This window comes from Salminus brasiliensis, chromosome 19 (assembly GCF_030463535.1).
Source record: "Salminus brasiliensis chromosome 19, fSalBra1.hap2, whole genome shotgun sequence".
NCBI classification, from domain to species: Eukaryota; Metazoa; Chordata; class Actinopteri; order Characiformes; family Bryconidae; genus Salminus; species Salminus brasiliensis.
The window spans coordinates 15984060-16007939 of NC_132896.1; the positions used below are offsets into that span (position 1 = coordinate 15984060).

Genomic DNA, 23880 nt, shown 5'->3' on the forward strand with positions numbered 1-23880 from the left:
TCCAATATGAAACATTTTATGGCAGGCTCTGTAGATCTGAACTTAAGACCAAAAATGGCTGAAATACAGAAAGGATGTTTCTATAATTTGTCCTGTGACACACACACACACACACACACACCTTAGGAAGACCACTTCTGTTAATCTCGGTAAGCTGTGATGTGGAGAATGCTATCCATATCCACAGCTTCATATATACCATTAACAAACATTAAAGTACAGCAATGTGGATGGTCAACGTAATCGCACTGAGACACACACACACACACACACAGACACACAGACACACACACACACACACACACACACACACACACACACACACACACACACACACACACACACGCGCGCAGAGGAAAATCAAGGGTCCTGAAACTCGTTACTTGTGAAAAGAGCTAAAAGCCAGAGGGAAAATGTGTGTAACATGCTGAGAAGGACACACACTCTGCCCAGCGCAGCGGGAAATGTAGAGGGGAAGGGCACAGTAAAGTGTTCCCCTGCCAATCACAGCACAGCAAGTTGTGAAGGAAAGCTTCGACCCTCATGAAATCCACATGCTCTTCAATAAACAACTGTCTGCTGGCTGCAGCAGAAAAGAGCAGCTGCGAAACTGTCCCTCTCTCTCGCTCTCTCTCACACACACACACACACACGCTTAAGCGTAACTAAGATATAACTAGAATGGAGCACCGCTAAAAGCTTCAGTATTGTAAACTTACAGTCATGTTAAAAAAATGAACATAACCTTCACCTTTCTGACCATATTTAATAGCGCTGGGTGATACATGACCTCAAATAATGATTACTTCAACATTTTACCACAATTATGATTAATGAATGATTATAGAAACCACTTGAATTGTTCGATGTTTGAGGTCTCCTCCATGTAGCTTTCATGCCGCAGACTGGGAGGGACGGAGTCACTCGACTACACATGGATGTATGTTTGTAAGGGGGATAGTAGATGAACACATGCAGTGGAGAAAGTACTCACATAAAAAAATCTTACATTTTTAACAAAAATAAATAAATAATTAAAAAAAAAAAAAAACATGGGCAAAATTACATGGATTAGAGGATCTAATGCCACTTTTGATTGATTTTTGAATAACTGACCAGCCATAACATGTAAACATTAAATGTTCATTTTAACAATATTTAGAGATTGAGGTAATATTTTGTAAAATGTATTTAATAGAAATGCAGCTGCAGACACACACACACACACACACACACACACACACACACACACACACACACACACACACACACACACACACACACACACAGAGAGAGGTGGGCAGCCAACTTCGGTTCCGGGGAGCAGAAAGGGGGTAAAGGCAGCTTGCCGAGCCCAGGTATCGAACCCATAACCCGGTCATCAATAGCCTGGAGCTCTAACTGCTGAGCCACTCTAAATTTTGGAGGAGGCTTATTTAAACCTGAGACATTTCGTCTGATTGTTAAAGTCACTGGTATCATAATGGCCAGATCCAATTAGTTCTTCAGAAAGAAAGAAAGGTTGCAGACTTGATGATTCTGGTACTTAGGAAGATCTCAGAATAATTAGAAAACAGCCGTTACACAGTCCAGAAAATAATTTACAAGTGAAATAAATGCCACCATGGTCAGGCCAGGCCATCCAAGCAAGTACAGCCAAAGAGCAGATTGCAAAATGAGTTAATAAAAAAAAAAATAAATAAAACAATTCTAAAATGTTATCACAGGACCTCAATGCTTATAAAATGCTTGGATGTTTTCCCCTTTTATTGCTTTTATAATGAAACCATGGCCAAAATAGTTTTTTCACAAGAATATCTTTAATGTCAGAGAAAACAGACTTATACAAAATAATGGACCTTTTAAAGTGACTGACCTAATTCAACAGGAGTGCAGGTAGTTGGTGCAAGCAGTCTCACAGTGAAATGGTGATCACCAGAGAGCAGTGAATGTGTCTTTGTACAATCAAATGTGTGATTGTAGTATAAAAATGCCTGTCTGGAAGGTCCAGTCACTGGTTCATCAGTATTCCTGGCTACAGACAGCCACTCCAAGCAAGTCAGAGAAAAGGTTATTCTGTAAGTAAGGGGGTGAATACCAAAGTAGTAAAATCTAGCTTTCAGAAATGGAAGGAATGTGGCACATGTGTAAATCTGCTGTTCTCACAAATTAAGTGATCATGCAAGAAGCATACTAGTGGGGAAGGCCACCAGGACACCTATGTAATACTGCTTGGATTTTCATGGGAGGTCTGCAAGGAAGACACCCTTGGTGACAACGACGGTGACGACGATGACAACATCAACAACAGAGCTAAACTCCCGATTCATCTATCAATAGCACATTATCCCAGAAGTCCTAGTCTTTTTATAGGTGTTCTCTGACAAACTTTAACCTGCCCCCCCTCTTTGCCCCACAATTTTAGTCCTCCCAATCCCATTCCCTTCCCCAGTTATCCCTACACACGATGCCACAAGTGCTGGGAGGGTGACGGTTAGCTTGGGCTTCTGAACTGCAATTACAGCGTTATTGGACAGCCGACAGCCCTTGGAGAACACTAGCTGCCAGTTATGTCAGCTAACAGACTTGTGAGCATCATGCCGAGTGATGGTGGAAGGGAAGAGCCATCCTAACAATTCAGAGAGAGAGCGAGAGCGAGAGGCCTATTTTGCTTTTTGAGACTCCCAGTCATGGAAGGTTGTGGCATCACTGGGGATCGAAACTGCAATCCATGGCTTCACTACACAGCAGCCACTAGATCCACTGCTTTCTTGCGTTTGACGTTTGAAGTTCTGTTACTTTTACACAGCCTGTTTGTCAGCCTTATATAATAAAACAGTGAGTTTGGAAAGATACACATGGATAAACACACATAATACAATTTTACTGTTTGGTAATCAACATAGGTCTGTAAAACAGCCCATAATCATTTATAGAAATTGATCATAATTTGCCTCAAAGCAAGGTTACACATTAACAACAGAGGCTTTGCTTAAGACAAGAGCATCAAAGGTAAGGAATAATCTTGCCAAACTGACAGTTCTATCATAACACACAATAACAACAAAAACAACAACAGCAACCACCACCACCTTCTAATAGAGGAACAGTGTTTGCCGTGTTAAAGTTAGCTTGGAGCCGGTTAGCTTCGTCAGGACCAGGACAACAGTCAACTAAACCAATCACTCCGTATCTGCCAGGGTTCTGCAGAAACTTTCAACAACAATAAACGCACAAACAAACGTGTGACAGCACAGCTTAAGAGAGAAAGAATGGAGAGTTTAGGAATAGCCAAGTCAAAGGTCGTATCTAAATCCAGCTGGAATCCGGGGGGGTGAAGCAGGAATGGGCCTACATTCCACTCGTCATTGTAAGAGATGGACACACAGTTACAAGACCCACTTACATGAAGTTATTTCTGGCGGATGCCATAAGAGCCAAAAACACACACTTTTTTACCTCAACACTGAATTCAAGTCAAACCGCAAGCTTTAGGTATTAGTTTTGACACCAACATAAACACGAGTCAGACCTAAACGAGGGTCAAATATGTGATTGTAATTTGACAGTCATGTGGCAATAGAAAAACACAGGACAGTAGAACGAAAAGATGAAATTAACACACAGTGAGAACCATAACTCATGCAGTTTGACTGCTACTCTACAGTCTTTCACAGAAATCTCATATAAAAGGCTCTCTGTTACCAGACTGGATGCACAGAAAAGGGAAAGACAATGCGTTCTGGACCGTGACAGGGAAAATCCCTCATAATTCAGGGGTAAGGGCTTCTAGTGGGCCTTGGCCAGCACGGCAGTATTTCTCAAGGCCCACGCCCTGTGGCAGCAGGTCGCACCCTAACCACTGAATAAACTTCTCAAAAACTGTGAATCCTGCAGGCTCGGTTTCAGTGTAAACTGGATGATCATTGACGTCTGAACGAACTCAATTTAGCAGGACAAAAGAGATTTGTGACAGAACACTTATTCTCAGCTCTGAATGAGCACTGCCTGTCAGACATCTATTGTTAGCCGGTTCGTGTCAAATGCAAGACAACACAGATTTAGTGAATAAACATGGTGCAGCACTAGAGATGGAATAATCGTATTTGGAATTATGGTATTATGTAATATGCCGTATCAGCAGAAATTGCTGGATCGGATATTAGAGAGTTGTTTAAAACTTTAATCTGATACTTCCTGTATTTACATATTTAATGTGCCCCAGAAGAGCACAATGCAATGTTGGGCTACTGTGCCCAACAGTTTTATTTATTTGACTGCTTTTAATAAGTAGGGTTGCACCGATACCCATACTGGCACTTGCACACAGTATCTGCACCAATACCATTAAGCTTACTGATGTTTTTTTCTTTTTCTCTCTTTTTTTTATACATTTTTGTTTGCATACTTTGTTATAAAACAAAAGTTTTAAACAACCAGCAAAAGTCATAAGTTATTACCTTTATTTACTTCTGCATTAGCACTTTTTGTTTCCATGTGGTGTTTTTTTTTTTTTGGTTCTAAAACCAAAAGCCACACATTGAAGTTTAGTACCTTTACACAGAGCAAGTGTAGTTGAATGTGAAGTTGCTGCAGAAACACTTTTTGCTTCCAAACTGGGATTTTTCTCACTGCTCTGACATATACATTTCAACACCAAGCTGTTCAAGATTTGTGGTCATGTTAATTTTTCAAATATGCAGTTACTCAACTAGCAAATGCTGTTCTTTCAAGCTTATAATAATTTAATTTGAGATAAGATATAAAATAGTCTATCGACTATTTAAGGAAGGGAAAAAGTGGCCTCAGTGCACCCCTAGCAATCAGTGTACCACCATGTCTCTGTAATGCTAATCGATGTAGGCTTAGGCTCAGTTTCTACATTTTCTAAATGGTACATCAGTATTTGTAGATAGCTACATGAAAAATCTTAAGATTTCTGCATCAACCCACAGTTACATTTGTGCATCCCTAGTACTTTTTTTTTACTGAATGGGAACGATGTCTACACTGGCATCAGAAATGGAAAATGAATGTGTGCCATTTTTATACTGCAAAGCAAAAATCTAAATGAACCACACTTTTAACATTACAGGAGCCAAAACAGAAGCTTAACTTGGACTGAAACCAAAGAAGGTCCACTTTCGGTTTGCTTTAAAGAACCCTTTTTAAAAAATGAGACAAGGAAGTATAAAGGTTTCAACAGTTTATCGAAACACAGAATGTATTGATTGTGCACAATACTGCAATTAATGCGATTCTAAAGCCAAAAACACTCCTCGACGCAAGTACACAAACGTATACACAAATGCCAAGGCTTTACCAATGCTCAACAAACTCAATGTGCATTCTTATGTTACTGCGGTGGTTAAAACACTAAGTACTCAGGAGGGCAATAGAGGGCAAACCATAATCAAAACAGGTGCGCCATTACAGTTCACTGTTAAAAGAAAAACAAAACAAAAACATGCCAGTGGTACAAATTGGCTAACACTGTAGTGCATCTTCCTGCGACACTCAGAATGCAGCTTGAATGCATTTTTGAGAACCAGTCTGCGTAGTTTGAAGTGACTGCGTATGTTTCGGGCCTAAAATGCATGTGCGATCATGCCAGTCCAGCAGGGGGTGCCAAGATCTCAAACATGCCTCAAGAAGCAAGCATAATGCCCACAATAGACCTAAATACAGTGCTGATGCTGAAGATGAAGCACATTCTCCAACAAGAAAGATTTTGCGGTGTTCAAAAAGCTTATTTTCTTAAACTGATCTCTCAGGCAGCTGAAAACAATATGCCATAGGGTGTAGTACTCCACCATAGACAGCAGCAACACTGCTCTCTCTCAATCACCCACACACTGCTGAACAGGCAGAGAAGTAGACATTTTGTATGTTTTCCAAAACTCCACTTCTCTTACAGTTCGAGTACACTACGTTATTTGAAGGGGTCATGAATGAGTCAGCAACAACTTTGCACAAGTTAACTGTGTGATTTCAGTGTTTTCGTGTCGAAAAGTGCTTGAAAATCTCCACCTTGGAAAGACTTTTTTTAAAGACCTTCCCTTTTAGTCATCCAAAATGCTGTTTTCGTGTGGGCGAAAGGCTTAAATACAGACGAAAAGCTCTGCTTTCAAAATGTTCTGGAACCTGTGCACGAGGCACTTAGTCACTGCCAATTCTCACTTACTAGCTAGGTCTACCCCATCACACAATGCTACCAGCATGGGGAGGGTGAAGTCTAGCACATGTGGGCTTCCTCTGAGATATCTCAAGCGCCATCTTTTCAGACGGTCGCTAATGCCACTGCATTGGACAGCTGAATGAGCGAGGAGGACGAGGCTAACGGCCAGCAAGCATTACGTCAACAAACAGTCCCCTGTGTTACACAACTAAAAAAAAAAAAAAAAAAAAGGGGGGGGGGGCTATACAGAACCATGACAACTCAAAGAACCATCTGAATGCTCCAATGGCTCTTGAGCTGATACAATGTTGTTGTTTTAATATACAAGACTTTTTGTGTGTTTATAGAAAACTTTTCAAAAGCTCAGAGAGCCCAATTTTTGATAGGCCATGTACCTCATAATCGATGCAGTCTTGTCAACATGCAAGTCTGTGTGCAGCAAACCATATGGGAACACTCAGTTGAAAAGATGTAGCTTATTGTCCAGACTAACTGAAGGCTTAATCTGTTTGCAGACGTTGCCAAACGTTAGCGAACAGAGGCACCCTTTGTAGTTCATGAGAAACCACTGGTATTCAATTTTCTAAAAATGATCCTGAACACGAGGCTCTCACACATGGCCGAGCCATCAGAGCCACAATGCCAAAACGGTCTGCGGGGCTTCATCACCCTGCACACTCACAACTAACAGCAAAATCATCAACTGCACAAAAATGCATTAAGAGAGCTGCCGCGGGGACCCAGATCAGACTATAAACACAAGAGGATGAGGCAGGTGGTAAAAGAGGAAAAAGCAGGCGGATATAAACAGTCAAGTGCCTGTAACTAGAACATCGGGACTGGGTTTGAGACTTGGCGAGATCACACTGAAAGAATTACCTTGAGTGGCGATGTTTACAGCCGACAATGTAGAGAGAACCTTGCTGAAATTCTCCCCAGAGTATAAGCCCTCCGGTTCAAAGCCCTGGGAAAAAACAGAGAGACAAAAATCAGGAGGATGAGCAATTCAGGCAGGAGAAACACAAAAATAAGACAAGAGAAACAGACTGAAAATCACTGCTGACAGATAAAATGAAGAGAACTTTGTTGGAAGGCAAAAAGGTTTGGATATCAACAGCGGCATGCAAATTCTGGGCACTCATGGTCAAAATACCTGTTACTGTGAATAGCTGAGTAACAAGTGACCTGATTTCCAAAAGTTAAAGATGACACATTATTATAGTAGTGTTCTCTATCTTTTTACAGTTTTAAGAAACATAAAAAGCAAAAGTTTGGGTACCCTGCATGGTCAGTACTTAGCAACACCCCCTGACGGCAAGTATCACAGTTTGTAAAAGCTTTCTGAAGCCAGTTAACTGTCCGCACATTCATCCTTTGAACAGGGCTTCAAGTTCTGTGAGATTTGTGGGCCGTCTTGCTCTTTCGAGGTCTCCAGGAACGATTTTCTGGTTTTCCAGACCTCAACTTGACCTCCACTATGCCTGCTAACTGCCATTTCTTCCTTACATTACAAACTGAGGACACAACTATCTGAGTATGCTTTGCTATCTTCTTACAGCCTCTTCTTCATTTTCAGATGAAGCCCATGATGATGGCTGAGTGTTGACAAGGTTTGAGGAGTGTTTGTAAAGCTTGTAAGTTTACTTGCTAAGTTTAAGATGCCACACTACTGTCTCCCAAGTGGCGCAACCATCTAAGCATTGGACCTACTGCTGAGAAATCTCTGGTAATGCCTCAGAGGCCTCACTCTCTCTGGGTGGTTGGGAGGGTAGTTAGTGTTCTGCTGAACTCGCTCAGCTGTCGAATGAACTTTGCATCAGCTGCACTTAAAAGATGTAGCTGGCTGGCTTCATGCTTCTCAGAAAAAGCACACGCTAGCTTTCACACTCTCTGTGCTGGCAGCTTCATGTAATGGGGGGGGGGTTCTGGCTAGTGGGTGGAAATTAGCAGTGACTCATTTGGTGAGAAAACCTGGGGGGAGGGGGGTGGTTACGCTAATGAGGAGAAATAATGTAAACTACTTATTTGAAACCTAACTAGTTCTCAATTACATGTCAAAAAAGTATATAAAATGACCTCAAATTTATAATGCAGTTGTTCACTACAGTTTCTCATTCGGCTGAATAGGAGTTTTTGTCAGTGTTCTGTAAAGCTTACTTTGCGACAGTTGTTGCAAAAGAACACATTTGTGGGCAGAGCACGGATAGGTCAATTACTGGCTGTTGCCCATCTGTTGCTGCACAACTTGTCAGCCACCCTCCAGCCTGTCCATCAGCAAAAAGGGGCTGATTGCGTACAGCAATGGTTGGCCTATATTCATGGTGCAGGCCCCATACCCCTGTGGTAAGCAATCCTAAAAAACATGGCCATTGACTGTGCCTAACAAACTGGTAACGGAGTACAATGCCATCAGACAGATAAGAGAGACTGTATTGACTGTTTACTCCCTGTTGGTCATTCATTCCCCAGGCCCCACTGGGCACAAACCGCTATCTCCTTTCCGTCGATGGGTAAGGTTTCACATTTTAAATAAAACATCTTAAATATAGGGTTTAAGTAGCACAGGAAGAAGCATCTGTCTGTCTGTGTCTCATACTTTACTTGTATTTTTCCTATTTGCATAAAGCTTCACAACACAAGCTGCTGTGCCAACCAAATACAAGTGCATAACACAGGCAGAGTTGATTTACAGGAGATTAGATATATATTTCACACCTCTTAATCTACGCATCTTGATTTAGCGTTCCTCTCTTCATACAACTTAACAGCCACAATCTAACCACCACAACCAGCAAGATTGGAGGATTGGTTTTAAATGCGCTAAATCAAAAGTTTTGGGAAATCTCATGGATTAGGTGGAGTTAGGATATGCTTCAAGTTGTAAGTATCTCGGCTCTAGCTAAGCTTCAAAATCCATGTTAAGCTTAGTATAAAAACAAAGACATCATCTTCCACATACTGCGATTACGCTCTTACAGTTAATCCAACATTAATCTGCTAGGAAGATCATTGTTTTGGCCAGTTTCCTCCCTTTCCTGGACTTCCCTGACACTATCTACATAAACACTCTGGTTTTACAGTCTTCAGAATTGCAATAAAACTGAGCTTCAAGGTTTGTAATGGGCTTCTAGACCCCTAGTCTACCCATGGTATGTTTTAAACTGAAAGCAATTACTGATAAACCAGTAAGCAATTGCTAATATAACCTCTAGGGAGTCTACCTTTATTTTGAATTTATTTGATTCAATTTAAGAGGATGGGCTTGAATAATCTGGCTGCTAAATCACCAAATGATCTTGGATGTCCTGTAAAGATGAGTGGATGACCAATATTGGTAAATAAGGAGACTGAAATGATGCACCCTAGGATGATACTCACTGAATTATACAGAAACGTGAAAACAAAAGTAAACCATCTGTTAATTATTTGGTTTTACAAATAAAAAAAAAACAAATGATGTCCTTAACAGGTCTTAAAATGAGGCAAGTAGAACCTCAGATGAACAACACACAACAGATTATTCTTTGTCATTAAAAGAAAATGTGAAAATTCGATAGCTTGTAGAACCACTTTGAAATAACTTAAGTATGTATTTCTGCATGACCGAAATGCTCACATTGTTCTGGAGAGGTTTGGCCCACTCTTCTTTACAACGTTGCTTCAGTTCATTGAGGTTTGTGGGCATCCGTTTATGCACAGCCCTCTTAAGGTCCTGCCACAGAATTTCAATTGAGTCAAGTCTGCGCTTTAACTGGGTCACTGAAACACCTTTATTCTTTTCTTTTTCAGCTGTTGTAGCCATTCTGATGGTGCGCTGGGGATCATCGTCCTGTTGCATAACCCAATTTGGGCCAAGCTTTAGCTGTTGGATAGATGGGCTCACGTTTGACTCTGAAATACTTTGGTACACATGGTCAACAACCCTCCCCCTTGCCACCATTGTGCTTGACTGTTGGTGTGAGGAGTTTGTGCTGATATGCTTTATTTGGTTTTTCTCAAACATGACGCTGTGCAATATTGCCAAATTGGTCTTCAGATTGGTCTTGTAAATCCAAAGCACATCATTTCAGAACTTTTTTTTCTCAGAAGGAAGAGGCTTTCTTCTCCTCCTTCCAAACAAGCCATACGTGAACATTTAACTGAGGCCCGTAAAGTCTGAGATGTAGCTCTTGGTTGTTTTTTTTGCAGTTTCTCTGAGCATTGCACTGTCTGACCTTGACCTTCTCCAATACCATTGCTGATGTCTTTCCTCTTTGCAATTTTGTTAACACATACATGAAATCTCCAGACCAGCAAACTGCCAAAACTTCTGCTTGTATAGAGGTGGTCACACTGGCTGATGATCAATTAATCAAGGGCATTTGATTAGCAGCACCTGGCTGCTACTTGACCTCTTCATTCCTAAGGAAGCAGTAAGGGTGTACTTCATTTTCCACACACTGCACTTCTGCATTTTGGCCTAGTTTGTGTTAAATAAATAACGACACAGTGGAATCTGTTGTGTGACGATGTTCGTCTGATGTCATATTTACCATATTTTAAGACCGGAAAGACCAGATGTTTATTATGTCCTGATATGTAAAACCATAGAATTTAAAGAGGATGTTCTTTGTTTATCACAGGACTTTTATACGTTTATAGTGTGAAGGTTCATTGGAAAAGTTACTGAAATACTAAAACTGAACTTTTTGACATCATTCAAAAAAATCACAGAGCTTTCAGATATTGGAAATGATAGAAAAAGTAATAGAATACACAAATAGAATCAGAGATGGTCAGTAATTTATTACTGATGTGCATGTGATTTCAGTAATGCTATCCAGATTTATTAAATACAACCATTTCATTATTTTATGTAATGCTTCTCATTAGGTGCTTTTCACTCATCTGTGGTTGCGCACTGCTTATCCTTTATATCTCTGCCTATTCAGATCGGTTTCAGTGCATACAGATCCCCATGAAGATTAAATAATAGCTTAAAGATATTCAAAGCCCTTTTGCAAAGTGCAAAGCAAAATAACTTTTGGGGCTGCAGCTACTTTGCTTCCCCATTCGAGCGCTTCTCCAAAAGCAGAAGTGAAAGTTGTGAGTGCGGCTTGTTTGTCCAGTCACATGATTCCAATCGTCCATGTAAACTTTTGGGCCTGAGCAGCGGGTGATGGATTTCTTTGAGAGTTTGGGCAGGGCCTGGCTGGCCGCGAGCCGTCATATGGTCCACGTTAAAAGACACGGCCCATCTACTTGCAGCTGCATTACAGCATTGCCACTAATTATGGGGGCAGCATTGGAATCAACGGAAAATGGAAAAGGATATACCCCCTGAAAAGGCAAACGTTTAATCTTAACCACTTCACTGCATGCTGGCTTTATCCAGTTGCCTCTTAGGCTTAGTGATTCTGGAACCATTCGCAAAAAATATGCTATTTTGAGACTAAACTGATTGTTACGAGTAGCCTTCATTGTGGTCGATCACTGAAACGGCAACGAAAATAGTGGGCTGAGCTCAATCTGGAGCTCGCCACTCTTTCTCTACATCTGTTTCGGAACAGTACAAGATCAGCTGGTTTTCACACAGGACATAACTGATTGTATAGATGCGATTTGGGGGAATTTCCCTTTCAAATCCATCTGTAAAGAGAAGTTGAAAACAATGTTACCAATAAAGCAGCACAGACACATCTATAACAAACTTTCCTGAAAACTCGGCATGCCACTGCTGGTCTCAGCCTTGATTTCCAGGTGATAGCGTTGCCTGGACATGTTGCACCACTAAACTACCAGCAGGCCATTTTCCATGTTCGGGAGGAGACAGCATGCCACAAAATAATGCGATCTGTGTCTAGCCAATCACACAAACAACATAGCCAGAGAAAGTGTACTGCGGTCAAGCTTTTCCATGTGTTTATCACACAGATTCACTTCACTGTGAAACTGTGGCCTACTGAATACAGGACTGGGAAATGCTGCTGGCTGAAAAATGTAGGTTTGGAAATCCAGTAAATACAGTAATATCTTTACTGTTTCCTAAGATTAGAAAACAGACAGACACCCTAAACACTCAAGCTGACATAAAATTAGATACACACATGCACTTAGCCTTGGTAAACAACCTTCCGGTATAGTATGGAATGGTCTGAGTGAGTGATGTGACCAGTGTTATTGCGGTACTGTGCATATTGTATTAAAGACCCATGAAGAGCTACAAAAACATAGCTCGTCCTGGATAGATTGACAGATTTTACATTTATAACCATTGCCTCTTTTCCACATCGAACCCCAGAAAAACAAACTAGTGTGATGCCATATTTTAACCATACTAAAAGCACAGTAGTATAGTCAAACCTGGATAAACTCAGTAAACTCAGCAGATTAAGGCAAAGCAACTAAGAATACCAACCCTGAGCCTTGCTGATTCAGAGATCCTCTAACTCACTACAGTTAAGGCTAGTTAAAGCCTTTACCTCCAAAGTTACTAAACTTACTAACACAGCATATCCATACTTTATTAACAGGACAGGTTTCAACACAGCCCTGAAGTCCACCCCCCCCCCTCCTCTCCTCTCCCCTCCCCTCCCCTCCCAGCCAAGATATGCAGCTAACGTAGCACTACGTACAGCACGTATGGACCACTATCATGGTCGTAACCTACAAACTTACCTCAACCTTTAAAGAGTGGCATCCTTTCAGAAACTCCCGAATGTTTGATAGGCAGTCCGCTTCGCATTTAGGATCCGGGCAGTACTGTGAACAGCCAGAGATGCAAAAATGTCAATAAAACATTTTTTTTTAGCTCCAGTGTTGTTGATGAGCTCAGGCTACTGCTGCTGCTGCTGCTGCTCGCGTTAACGTAGATAACTACTGAGCGCTCGGAATAGCAAGAGATCCCTCCGGGTGAGGGTTGTGTGTTTATCGCTCCTACGGGCCGTCCCTGCTCAACTGCTGCAGCCCGGCAGGACGAGGAAAAGGCGTTTGTTTGGACCTCAGTTGATGAAGTAACTGAGGATTCTCCTCGCTCGTCTCAAAAAGCACATCTCTCATTGCCCTGTCGAACCAGGAAAAGAGGTTTTGTGGAGGAAGTGACGATGTCCTCGAGCTCGGGCTCGGGCTCGGGCTTAGACCTCCCGAGCATGGACACATGAAACCAGGGCTGTGTGTGTGTGTGTGTGTGTTTGTCTGTCTGTCGGGGGGAGGGTGGAAGGAAAGGTCCTGTCAAAACGTGTTAAAGCGAACTACACACTCCTACCCTGTGCTCCCTAAGCTGTGTGAGTGTTCGCCGTCCAGCCGGCGTTAACCAGCGAGCTCAACTTCCAGTCTGCACTTCAGCGGGGTGCTAAACCTGGTAAACACCAGAGGACCCGACATGTGCGGTTGTGCAGGGTAGAGACTGCAACTGACAAATCTGCCGAAACTGCTGACAGATGAAAATATAGCTAGGTAGCCAGCGCAGATGTGTCTTATAATCAGGACTGGCACCAGTTTAAGACCTAGGGATAATATATTATTATAATAATAGTAATAATAATAATAATAATAATAATGAGAAGCGTTTGTAGTGGTTGTCTGAAGTTGGCTTCTTTTTCTCGGCGTCTTCCGTTCCACCTTAAATGGCGCGCCAGTTCCTCAGGCGCCTGAATGTGGCTGCTGCACCATTTAAGGTGGAAAGGACCACGAGCTCGCACCAGAAGCTAGCTAACTTCTGCATGTTTGAAAACCACCAGAGAATGCGGAACACTTTCCTCATGAGACAGACAGGAAGTCCGAGTTTACATTGCGATTAAATTGTGCCTTTTGGACTTTAAAAAGATGGCACTCACCGGCCAAGTCAAACTGCAGCCTGCATTTGACTTCATCTTTAATTAATTTCTTGCAAAACATCAGAAGCTAATTGTGGCTAATCGTCCCGCTCGTCTTACAGGCATCGCTCTCCCGCTTTTGCCTAGCTAGTTAGCTGCCAAGCGTCCGTGTGTGTGTGCCTGCAATCAAAAGCAGCCATCTGCCCCCTTTTTGACCATCGGTTCGGACAGATCGAGTTTCTCTGGCGGACGGCCTTACCTTCTGAATGGATCCCGGTACCAGTCGCTCCATAAGCTTACACAAAACGACCCCATCTCGCAGAGAGGCTTTCAGAAACCCCTCGGGATCCGCGATGTTCTTCTTTGGAGAATTAAGAACTCCTAAAGATATGAGCCACGTTACGGTCTGCTCCTCCGGGTTCATGGCTCAGGCTCACCGGGCCTTGCCGAGTTTGCAGCGCCGCTGGTGCAGCGAGGAGGACGGGACATATGCTACCCACATCCGTAGCACTTCTGCTTTACGGAACAGCGTCTAACAGCCAGCAAGCGAGCGAGCGAGCGAGCCCCGTCCCTGCAGGGAAGTCCTCCAGGATGAGGATGTTGTACCATCTAACGGACTTTATCTGATTCCACTCATTTTATTTCCACAGACTTCGGGTTATAGCGCTCTGCACTTCATGCACACGTGTAATAAGAGCATGCTGAGTTTCCTCCACACAGCCTAGAGCTTCCTTTACATTTGAGACCACTGGTGAGCAACAGATTTCACATTAGCTAATAAAAAATTCATCATCTGCAGTCAATGTGGGGGGTGAGGGGATAAATAACGCCACAAGAGATTAAACCATTTGAAATATTTATTTCAAGCCACTTCACAACCAAAAAAAAAAAACCCAAACAAAATAAACACCACCCCCAACATGTAGGTTCAGCTTCTTCTGATCAGCCTGGCCAGCTCCTGAGCACTTCGTCTGGTTTTGGCCAAAGATCTGAGAAAAAAAAATTATATATATAAATTAATAATAATATAAAAGGGAATTGAGAAATTAGACAGCACACCATGTGGTATCTGAGTGTTGTGGAGCTGTATATACCTGCTGCACGCAGAATGCATTTCCCATGGCCAAAAGTACATCTGGCCATTAGCACTAAAGCAGTTATGGTCCCCATCATTGACATGCTTATGCTCATCCTGCAACAAGAAACAAATCCAATTAATGTTCTGCTGCAGCTTAAAAAAGGGGTAAAATATAAAATAGAATAAAATACAAAAGGGAAAAAAATAAATAAATAAAAATCCAAAGGTCCAATTTTTGATCGGGCTTCCAGTTTACTTTCCAGGCTCATTCCAAGTGGTCTCCTTTTGTTAGAATGGGCATGCTTGTGAGCGGCTCTGACTTTTGTATCTAGGGCAAACTTTCTACAAGTTCAATATAGGTCCACTGACAGAATGGTCTGGGTATCATTTTTACCTAGAGGGGGGCCTTATACAGAACTGAGGAAATATAGTCCTTTGGTAGGAGGCATCATTTTAATATCCTTAAAAACCACACACAAAAAAATGGGTCACTTGCAATGTGGTGCTGGAGAAGTGGCAAAAAAAAAATCCATCAGATTACTTTCCTTTTGAGAATTTTTGGCTGCCATTTGGTCCTGAAACTATTGGCCTTTAAACTCAATGATCCATTGGCTTTCTAAGGGATCATAGACTCCTTTGGTTGCAGTTTTTTTGGTCAAGTTGCTGAAGTATGAAATAACTGTACGGTGTTAGATTGCAGGACAGCATTTGTAAGGCCAGTGGAGGCAAGAAGGACGTTTAACTAACCTGTAGTTGAGGCTGAAACCCACACCATCGAGTTAACTTCACTTAGACCAGAGACAAAAGGGTTTGCTTTGCTTACCAGCTGTTGACACGTTTAATCTTGTGTTGAATTGTTTCTTGCATTTTGCTTGTCTTTGGATTGGTCGTTGCAAGCCGTCAAAGTTTACACTTTACGATGAGGGATCCGTTTGCACTGAGAAAAACTATACTGATAAAGAGTTGGGTAAAGTGACATTTTCTTGTTCTCAACAGACTGAACAATGTCAACAAGAATAGTGTCCACAATCTACACTGGATTCATTTTGGTTTGCCCTCACCATGAAGGACTGAGGGTCTGAAGCTGACATTCATGGTTTCCATGGTCCTCTTTGAACAGCAGTTCAGCGCAAGCTCTGATTAAAAATTTTATTGGTAAATGAAACCATACTTTTGGGCATTGCAGGTTTAACATCACTAGGGTACAAAAACTAACACTCATCACTTAAATTGGCAACAGTACCATTAAATGGGAGACGGGCAGGGGAACAAAAAGATAAAGAAACTGTAACACTTAAAAAGAGAGAAAAGAAAAAAAACTTTACAAGTCTGGGTACAGCTTGAAGTCCATTTAGGTTTAAAAACTCCAGTTTCTCTGCACATGTAGAACGCCCCACAATGAAAGCTGACCCTTTTGCCACATTGAGTCCATTTCAGTATCGACTGCGGCCCATTCCTCTATCTGCCCGACTGCTTCCGCGGCCACCACCCCGTGGCGCACCACGGCTTGAGCTGCTGTATTCTCGAGGAGGGTAGCCTCTCTCTAGTGGTGGGGCTGGGCCCCGCTCTTGCCTGCCCAGTCGCTCACCACGGCTAGCGGAGTATGGGTCACTCCGACTGCTGGGATAACTGTCGCGACTGCCATATCCATCCCGGGAACTGCTGCCATAGTCGTCATAGCGACTGCTTCCGCCACTCCCACTGTAGGATGGAGGGGGACCCCTTGAGGGTGGGGCACTGCGCGAATTACCTGCAGGGTCAATGGGTCATGTAATTGGCAAAATTCACATACATAATTCTGTGCAAGTTACTGCGTTGGTCAAGTGCCCCATTTTCCTATAAATATTTCTCACTGCCGCTGCAAACGTCTACAGTTCAGGGTTGTTAGCGTTCAAAAACGTGCACCGAATTAGTCCAGAATGAATTTGGATTCTCTGGGGTATGACGAACTGCTTTATTCAAAGCATTAACTGTACTTAGGGATGACAGTAGTGCAACAAGAGCAACTGTGTATTCCTTAAGAATTGAGCTCCAGAGGACAGATTGTAGATTGGGCACTTGGTTTCTCTTGATTGATATTGAGAGGGCTATTGAAAAGACCCAAAAGAGGGAGGAAAAGCTTGCCAGGGATTCCTTGTTGAGCGCGATTTTGACATTGTGGAACATCTGAGTTGAACAGAAGCTTTGACGTTTCCATTGACTTATTCGGCTCGACATGAGAAGGCCTTGTTCCAGGAGCACAAAAATGAAGTTTAAGGTGATTCCCCTAAACCCTTTTCTAAAAACTATAAAGCAGTCTTACCGTAACCATCATAGGGGTCTCTATAGGAGCCTGAACTTGGTCGCTCCATATAGCCCCTTGCTTCTCGACCGCCACCATATCCATCACGATCACTAGGAATAGAAGCAGAAGAGTTTATTTAATGCAATTGCTCAATAAACCATTACATTGTCTAGTCTGAAAAGTTGGAAACAGGAGACAAACATCTAAGCATTTAGTGCATTACAAATGACTAGGCAGAAGACCGGTGCATAAAATGGTTATAAATTTACTGCCCACGGGCAAAAACATTGTTATGGTCATTTACTAGACGTCTTTGGCCAAAGAAACCCACTTAAACTCCTTCGGAAGATGTGTACATGTAACACAAAGCAACAGTACCCAATGGGATTGCCCAGTCACTGGTCAATATTGGATAGTAAATTAAACAGCTGCAGATGTACATTATGTACATTACTTATGGCTCCCATTACCATAATTAAAGAGATTCAGTCTCACCAAAATGCAGAATTGCCAAACCTCTCTGAATGACTTATATTAATAGCGGAGCACCACTTTAACATATCCACATCCAACATACCTGTAACCTCTGGACGAACCATAGTCATCTCTGGAGCTGGACTGGGATGGATAGTCGCGATATGAATAATCGCGTGGTGAAGGAGCATAGTCCCTACTGTCTCGTGAGCTCATGTAGTCTCGGCTAGAGTAGCTGTGGAGCATTAAACAGTCAGGTACTCTAGGAAACACAGGCCATTTAAACCAACTCATCACAACTGTAACATACGCCTTACCTGTCTTTAGAACTGTAATGATCATCTCGCGGTGATGAATAATCATCCCTCCTTGACATAAGAGATTCTCTGCGTGGAGGACCATAAGGATCTCGATCTCGAGACATTGGGGCTGAAAAACACGAGAAATTGTTAATGTCAAAGTTACTCATTATTATAAAATGCCAAGTAAACAAGAACGGCCACTTACATCTGCCCATTGGCCCAGACGGTGCTGATCTTTTTGGTGGAGGCCCTCCGTTACGAATTGGAGGTCCCCTTTTCAAAGGTGGCGGTCCTCTGGATGATATCCCCTTAAAGAAAGGTTCTACAATCTCTACGTTATCACGGTAGTCTAGTGACAGAACGACATTAGTTCATTAATTCAAAGTAGGCTCAGAGCTTCTTAGACCTACTAGACAACTGACAAGTCATGCAACTCCTATTGATTGTTAAATACCTCTGCTTGGTGGTCCCCGCATTCCACTAGGAGCACCTCTGGATCCCCGTGGGCCTCTGGGCGGGCCACGACTACGTGGATGCATTGATGGTGGGCCACGACTACGTGATTCAAACTGAGGCTTTGTGGCCTGCTCTACTTTGATGGGCTTACCATCTAGGGCCTTGAAAAGTAGAAAAACATAAGGTCTCAAAAAATAAAATAAAAGAATCCCCCCCCCACAGGTACAGAAGTAGACAACAGACAAGTAAGCTCAGAACTTCTTAGAGGACAATTGTGGATAATCATGTCAATGAAGATCAATGCCACAGAGTCATCACAGCTTACTACTAATGAATTAGAGGATATAGACGTATACCTTGCCATTCAACTCCCGCGCAGCATCTTTTGCATCACCAGGATTCTCATAAGTCACAAAAGCAAACCCTCTGGACTTATTAGTCTCACGATCTTTCATTAACAAAACTTAAAAGGGGAAAAAAAAAAGAGAAAAGGGAAAACAGGCAGGTGTTAGAGCAACCATTTTCATTTCTAGTATCGGTGGCAACACCTGCATATGTGCAAGCTCAGAACTTCTCAGAGGTATTTAATTGATTTTTCATTTGTGTTTATCAATTACAGAAACTTCTTCACAGCTCGCAAGACTTCTATTCATACGGTATAACAGATGGATGTACTGGCTCAAGAGATATTTGTATGCACTCTACAAACTTACCTTCTGATATGCGGCCGAATTTGCTAAAATAGCTTTCTAGAGCTTTCTCTGTAGTTTCAGTGTTTAGGCCACCGATGAAGAGCTTCCCCGGTCGGTCTGCCTCGGCCATCTTTGTGATATCTGCACACAAAACAACCATTGTATAACTTCAGCCAATATGGATAATCCACTGCATCATCAGTATCAGCAGATCTTTTCAATGAGGTAAACCCTGAGATTAATGGGTCCCAATCACATCCCTACACATTGAAACTGGCAGAGCTTCCCCAAATCCAGCCATAATTGGTCAGCGATGGAGTTTAGCGATAACTTGCTGTAACACACCGGGGGCAGTTAAAACACTTTGTAAGATAATGACAGTTGAAGCAAACACGAGCAGGAAAGACTGAATTTTAAGAATCCCAAATTAAGACTGGCTACTGGAGCATACTAGAGGGCAAGAAGGTGATTTCATCACATTGTGATGCACAATATGCTTTTCTAAGCATATTTATATGACATCTTTAATAAACATTGATCAACTGCGATTTCATTTTTAATAGTGCAATTTATTTCAATGAAGGCCATCAGATGTTTGGGGGGGGGGGGTAATCATTATGGTAGAGTTTTTGAAGAATGTCACTACTGATGCATTTAGCCCATAATCACATGTATTGTGTGAAAAAATATTGTGTGATCTAGTATTTTTACCACATTCCCCAGCCCTATTGCCTACACATGCATAAAGTGGATAATGCAGACAAGCATCTGCAACAGGACAACTCCAGGATTCACATAACTGTAGGAGTGACAGCTGGACCATATCAGCGGTATGAACGCTGATGCTGGGGGAACCCTGATCAGACCCATATGGATCCATGACCAACTCAAGCCTCGCCTCTCACTGAAAACACAGATATCCAAACCCAGCCTCTTATTTAGGACACGAGACTAACTAAGTTGAATGAAATGTGAAGTGATACATGGGGAAACTAAAGACTAGAGAAATGGAGGGTCAGCAAGAAGACGGATAAGAGAAATCGTGACCAACACGAAAACGGAGGACATTCCCAAAACACCCCCCTCCATGTGGCCGACAGGAGAGGAGACCGCGTTGACTTCTGGAGGTGGCGGTAGTAGTTATTATTATATATTATATTATTATTAATAATAATAATAATAATAATAATAATAACAATAATAATAAATAACCAGTGTTTTTACGTGTGTTTAATTCGTGTATATCCTGAGACACTGCGGCTCTATCTGGCTAGTCGGCTAGCTGGCTCGCTAGCACTGGCTACGTTAGCCAGCGTTAGGGGGATCAGCGCTCCAACGGCTGCTGCTTTTAACGCGCAAAATACAACACGACCCTAAACTACACAGCCTTATTCAGCAAATCCGACCAAAAACAGAAGCCTAAAACGCAGCGTAAAATATCTCCGGTCGGTTGTCTAGTTAATGTGAGTCACAAAATGGCGGACCGGGCTCATGGGTTGAGAGCCGTCCCAGAGACCGCGGTCTCGCCTGGGCTCAACACCTGGCGTGTGCTAGCTAGCGCTGGCTAACCCGCACGCCGCCACAATCCAAATACGCTAGCTAGCTAACGTCGCTGCCGTTGTAGGTTGATGTGACGTTCAATATGAAGTTAGTCTCATGAAGGTGAAGCGTTGGCACTTTATGGCGTGAACCAATGTATTGTATCTCAGCTCCGTGTCCTGGTTAAATTAACCGGCTACTCTGAGCGCGCACCGCCGACCCGGTTAGCTAGCTAGCTTGTGCTAGTCAGTTTACTGAGCTGAGCTGTTTATTAGGGAAACACCTGGAGTTCGCCACCGGCTGCAAAGCTACACTTCCCGAGGGTTTCATAAATCTAAAAATATAATTAATAAGAGCAACGACCTGCTGTTTTTAGATCACATTTTACACCACTTACCTGAATACGTCGGTCGAGCAACAGGATGACCAGAAGCACCCACCCTCGTTTTTATCAGTGGAGTGATCCGCCCAGGAAGTCGTAACGACCATCGATCCACTGGGGAAGCAGAAGCTCGGTCCCTTCTCTTGGCCACTTCCACGCAGGGAAGACCATGATGTGAAGAGTTCAAGACTATGTTTTTGAAGTTAATTTACAACATCTGCTTATTTAAACTCGTGGTTTTAAATCGCCAGTGATCTTAAATGTGTCTCAGAATCCACAAGGTAAAGAAAGTATGCTGTGGATCATTAAACAGTGTCGTACTCAAGAGACAAACCTCTTCACCTCAACGTGAACTTTACCAAGTGGACTAACCAGGGGAAGTGAGCGTGGTCTGAATTGGTGTGACCAACGGCTGTCGCTAAACCACACACTGTTTAGTTTATCGGTTTAAAGTCTTGAATTTTGTGGTTAAACTGAAGGAAAAATAAATGTTAGATGTGTCCAGAATGAGTCAAAAACGACTGAGAAATGTGTAGATTATCATTTATTATCTTATAATAACATGAATGTTCAGATAATAACACCATAATATGAAGCATATTATAAAGTACTGTTGTTCCCAAAATATAAATGGATTAAAACAGAAAATAATTTAGTTTTTTATTATGTATTTTTGCTTGTTTTGTCTTCTCTGTTCTGCTAATAAAAACAAATCTTAGGCTTATTCCCACAGTTTCACAGTATAGATCCAGTGTGTCCAATATTGGCACTAATGTTAAAATCTTCAATATCAGCCAATACCGATCTAATATTACTGCTTTTAAAATTTAGCTTTAAAATAAGTGATTTTAAATTGAAGCACTTCACTTTAGATTATAGACCGAACTTCTCAAACACTATTACCCACAGGAAGAAATGGGCAGCTAACCCTCACACCACAGTGTGCTGTTTTTCAGGCTGGATTTGTTACAGAACTGAAGCTAAATCATGTGCTTCTGCTGTCCGATTCATTAGTTGATTGATTCATCAGTTGTAATCAAAGTGATTCACATGGACAGTGTTGTGTCTGAACTAAATCAAAAGGGTACATGTGAAAGTTAGGCCTGAATCAAACCTCACCAACTAAAAAGTACAATATTTACATATTTACAAGATCTGTAAGACTTCTTTAGTAAATGCAAGGAATTTGTATAGTATCGGAACAACTCTGAGAACCACCTGAATGCTTAATTGGTTCATTGCCTGGTTGCTGGGTCTTTCGATTGGTCATAAACCTTTAGTAAATAGTTCTACAGTGTATAACACCTCAGTGACAAGCAAGAGACACAGTTATGCTTTGAGTGTATAATCTTTTCTCTGGTTGTTTTATGGATGGGAAAGTTGGACATAAAAGTCTAAACAGTATAAATATATTGTTGCTGATTTTTATGGCCAAACTTTGTTCTTTTTTACAGTGACAAGATATGTCTGTATAAAGTTGACCTGGAATGTGATCAAAACTAAACCTAGATAAAGAAAATCCCATTAAAGAAACAACACAAAAATAGTTTTTAAAATGATTTTTCTTACATTTATTTACTGAACAAAATTATGCAGCATAAAAGTTTTTGTCTGAAAAAGCATATGAATCTCTAGGCATACAAGTTCATTTAAAATGGGTTATTGGCTGGAAAACAGGCATTTGAGGCCCTCCAACGTTTCAAGAACATACTCTTAAGTCTTTACTAGACGGGTTTGTGTTGCCAAATCTTGAACAAAGCAAATTCCCAGAGAGATATTGAAGCTCAGTAGGCTGGAAAAGGTTGCAAAACCATTTACTGTCATGCATATGGAATTTTCTGCACGACTGCTACTCTTCCAATCAATGGATTTGATCGACGGAGGGCACAATTCCATGAACCTGTTTGGTGTGGACCAGATTCAGACTCATGTGGACCAATGTGGCAAATGTATGTGGAATTTGGCCTCTGCCTTGAACCCATCCATGTAGTCAACACACACACACACATACACACACACACACACACACACACACACACTAGTGATCAAACACACACACACAGTGACAGTAAGCACACATGCTCAGAGTGGTGGGCAGCCTGGGGAGCAGAGAGGGTAAAGGGCCTTGCTCAAGGGCCCATCGGTGGCAGCTTGTCGAGCCCCGGGTATCGAACCCACAAACCCTGTCACTCTGTAACAGGCCTCCCATAAATATGGGGAAAAACTAGTAGGGGGCAGTGGTGGCTCAGCGGTTAGAGCACCGGGATATCGATAACAGGGTTGTGGGTTCGATTCCCGGGCTCGGCAAGCTGCCACTGTTGGGCCCTTGAGCAAGGCCCTTTACCCTCTCTGCTCCCCAGGCGCTGGAGTTGGCTGCCCACCGCTCTGGGTGTGTGTGTGTACTCACTGCCCCTAACACATGTGTGTGTGTGAGTGTGTGTTCACTACCAGATGGGTTAAATGCGGAGGACACATTTCGCTGTACAGTGCACACTGTACAGTGACGAATATGTGTACCTTTAATGTCTGCACCGCACTGTTGTGTGAGTTTGGGTATGGTCTAATATATATGTATATATTTAGTGATACATTATGATATAACTACCTACATAAAAAACCTGAAACGCTTTATTTTATTCTGTTCATATTACATTTGTTTTTGGATGGACAACGTGTTTACATTACAATTTCTTCAAAAAAAA

General features: G+C 42.1%; 2 protein-coding genes and 2 non-coding genes across 7 annotated transcripts in view; all 4 read right to left on the reverse strand.

Moving 5' to 3' along the window:
• arhgef6 (Rac/Cdc42 guanine nucleotide exchange factor (GEF) 6) overlaps positions 1–14605 on the reverse strand; it is a 40188-nt gene extending 25583 nt beyond the window's left edge. For both annotated transcript variants that reach the window (XM_072662936.1, XM_072662935.1), the window contains exons 1-3: positions 14231–14605; positions 12836–12919; positions 7058–7142 (exon numbers count right to left, since the gene is read on the reverse strand). In XM_072662936.1, coding sequence (XP_072519037.1) covers positions 7058–7142; positions 12836–12919; positions 14231–14395 — 334 coding nt within the window. In that variant the 5' untranslated portion in view covers positions 14396–14605. The remainder of the gene's footprint in view (positions 1–7057; positions 7143–12835; positions 12920–14230) is intronic.
• Positions 14606–14815: 210 nt separating this feature from the next.
• rbmx (RNA binding motif protein X-linked) lies at positions 14816–21257 on the reverse strand. Of its 3 annotated transcripts, none has more exons than XM_072663863.1 (10): positions 21194–21257; positions 19279–19398; positions 18922–19028; positions 18564–18726; positions 18315–18431; positions 18125–18236; positions 17911–18042; positions 17352–17443; positions 15066–16799; positions 14816–14960 (listed from the first exon to the last, which is right to left on the reverse strand). In XM_072663863.1, exons 2-9 carry the CDS (start codon positions 19385–19387, stop codon positions 16483–16485), a joined length of 1149 nt encoding a protein of 382 aa, XP_072519964.1. In that variant the 5' UTR covers positions 19388–19398; positions 21194–21257; the 3' UTR covers positions 14816–14960; positions 15066–16482. The 3 variants fall into 3 exon arrangements, with proteins under 3 accessions (XP_072519964.1, XP_072519965.1, XP_072519963.1); XM_072663864.1 differs by having other exon boundaries at positions 15066–15163; positions 18315–18458; XM_072663862.1 differs by having other exon boundaries at positions 18315–18458.
• LOC140541618 (small nucleolar RNA SNORD61) lies at positions 18813–18886 on the reverse strand. Its single transcript, XR_011977945.1, has one exon. It is a non-coding gene; the product is annotated as a small nucleolar RNA SNORD61 (small nucleolar RNA).
• LOC140541619 (small nucleolar RNA SNORD61) lies at positions 19126–19199 on the reverse strand. Its single transcript, XR_011977946.1, has one exon. It is a non-coding gene; the product is annotated as a small nucleolar RNA SNORD61 (small nucleolar RNA).
• Positions 21258–23880: the final 2623 nt, after the last annotated feature.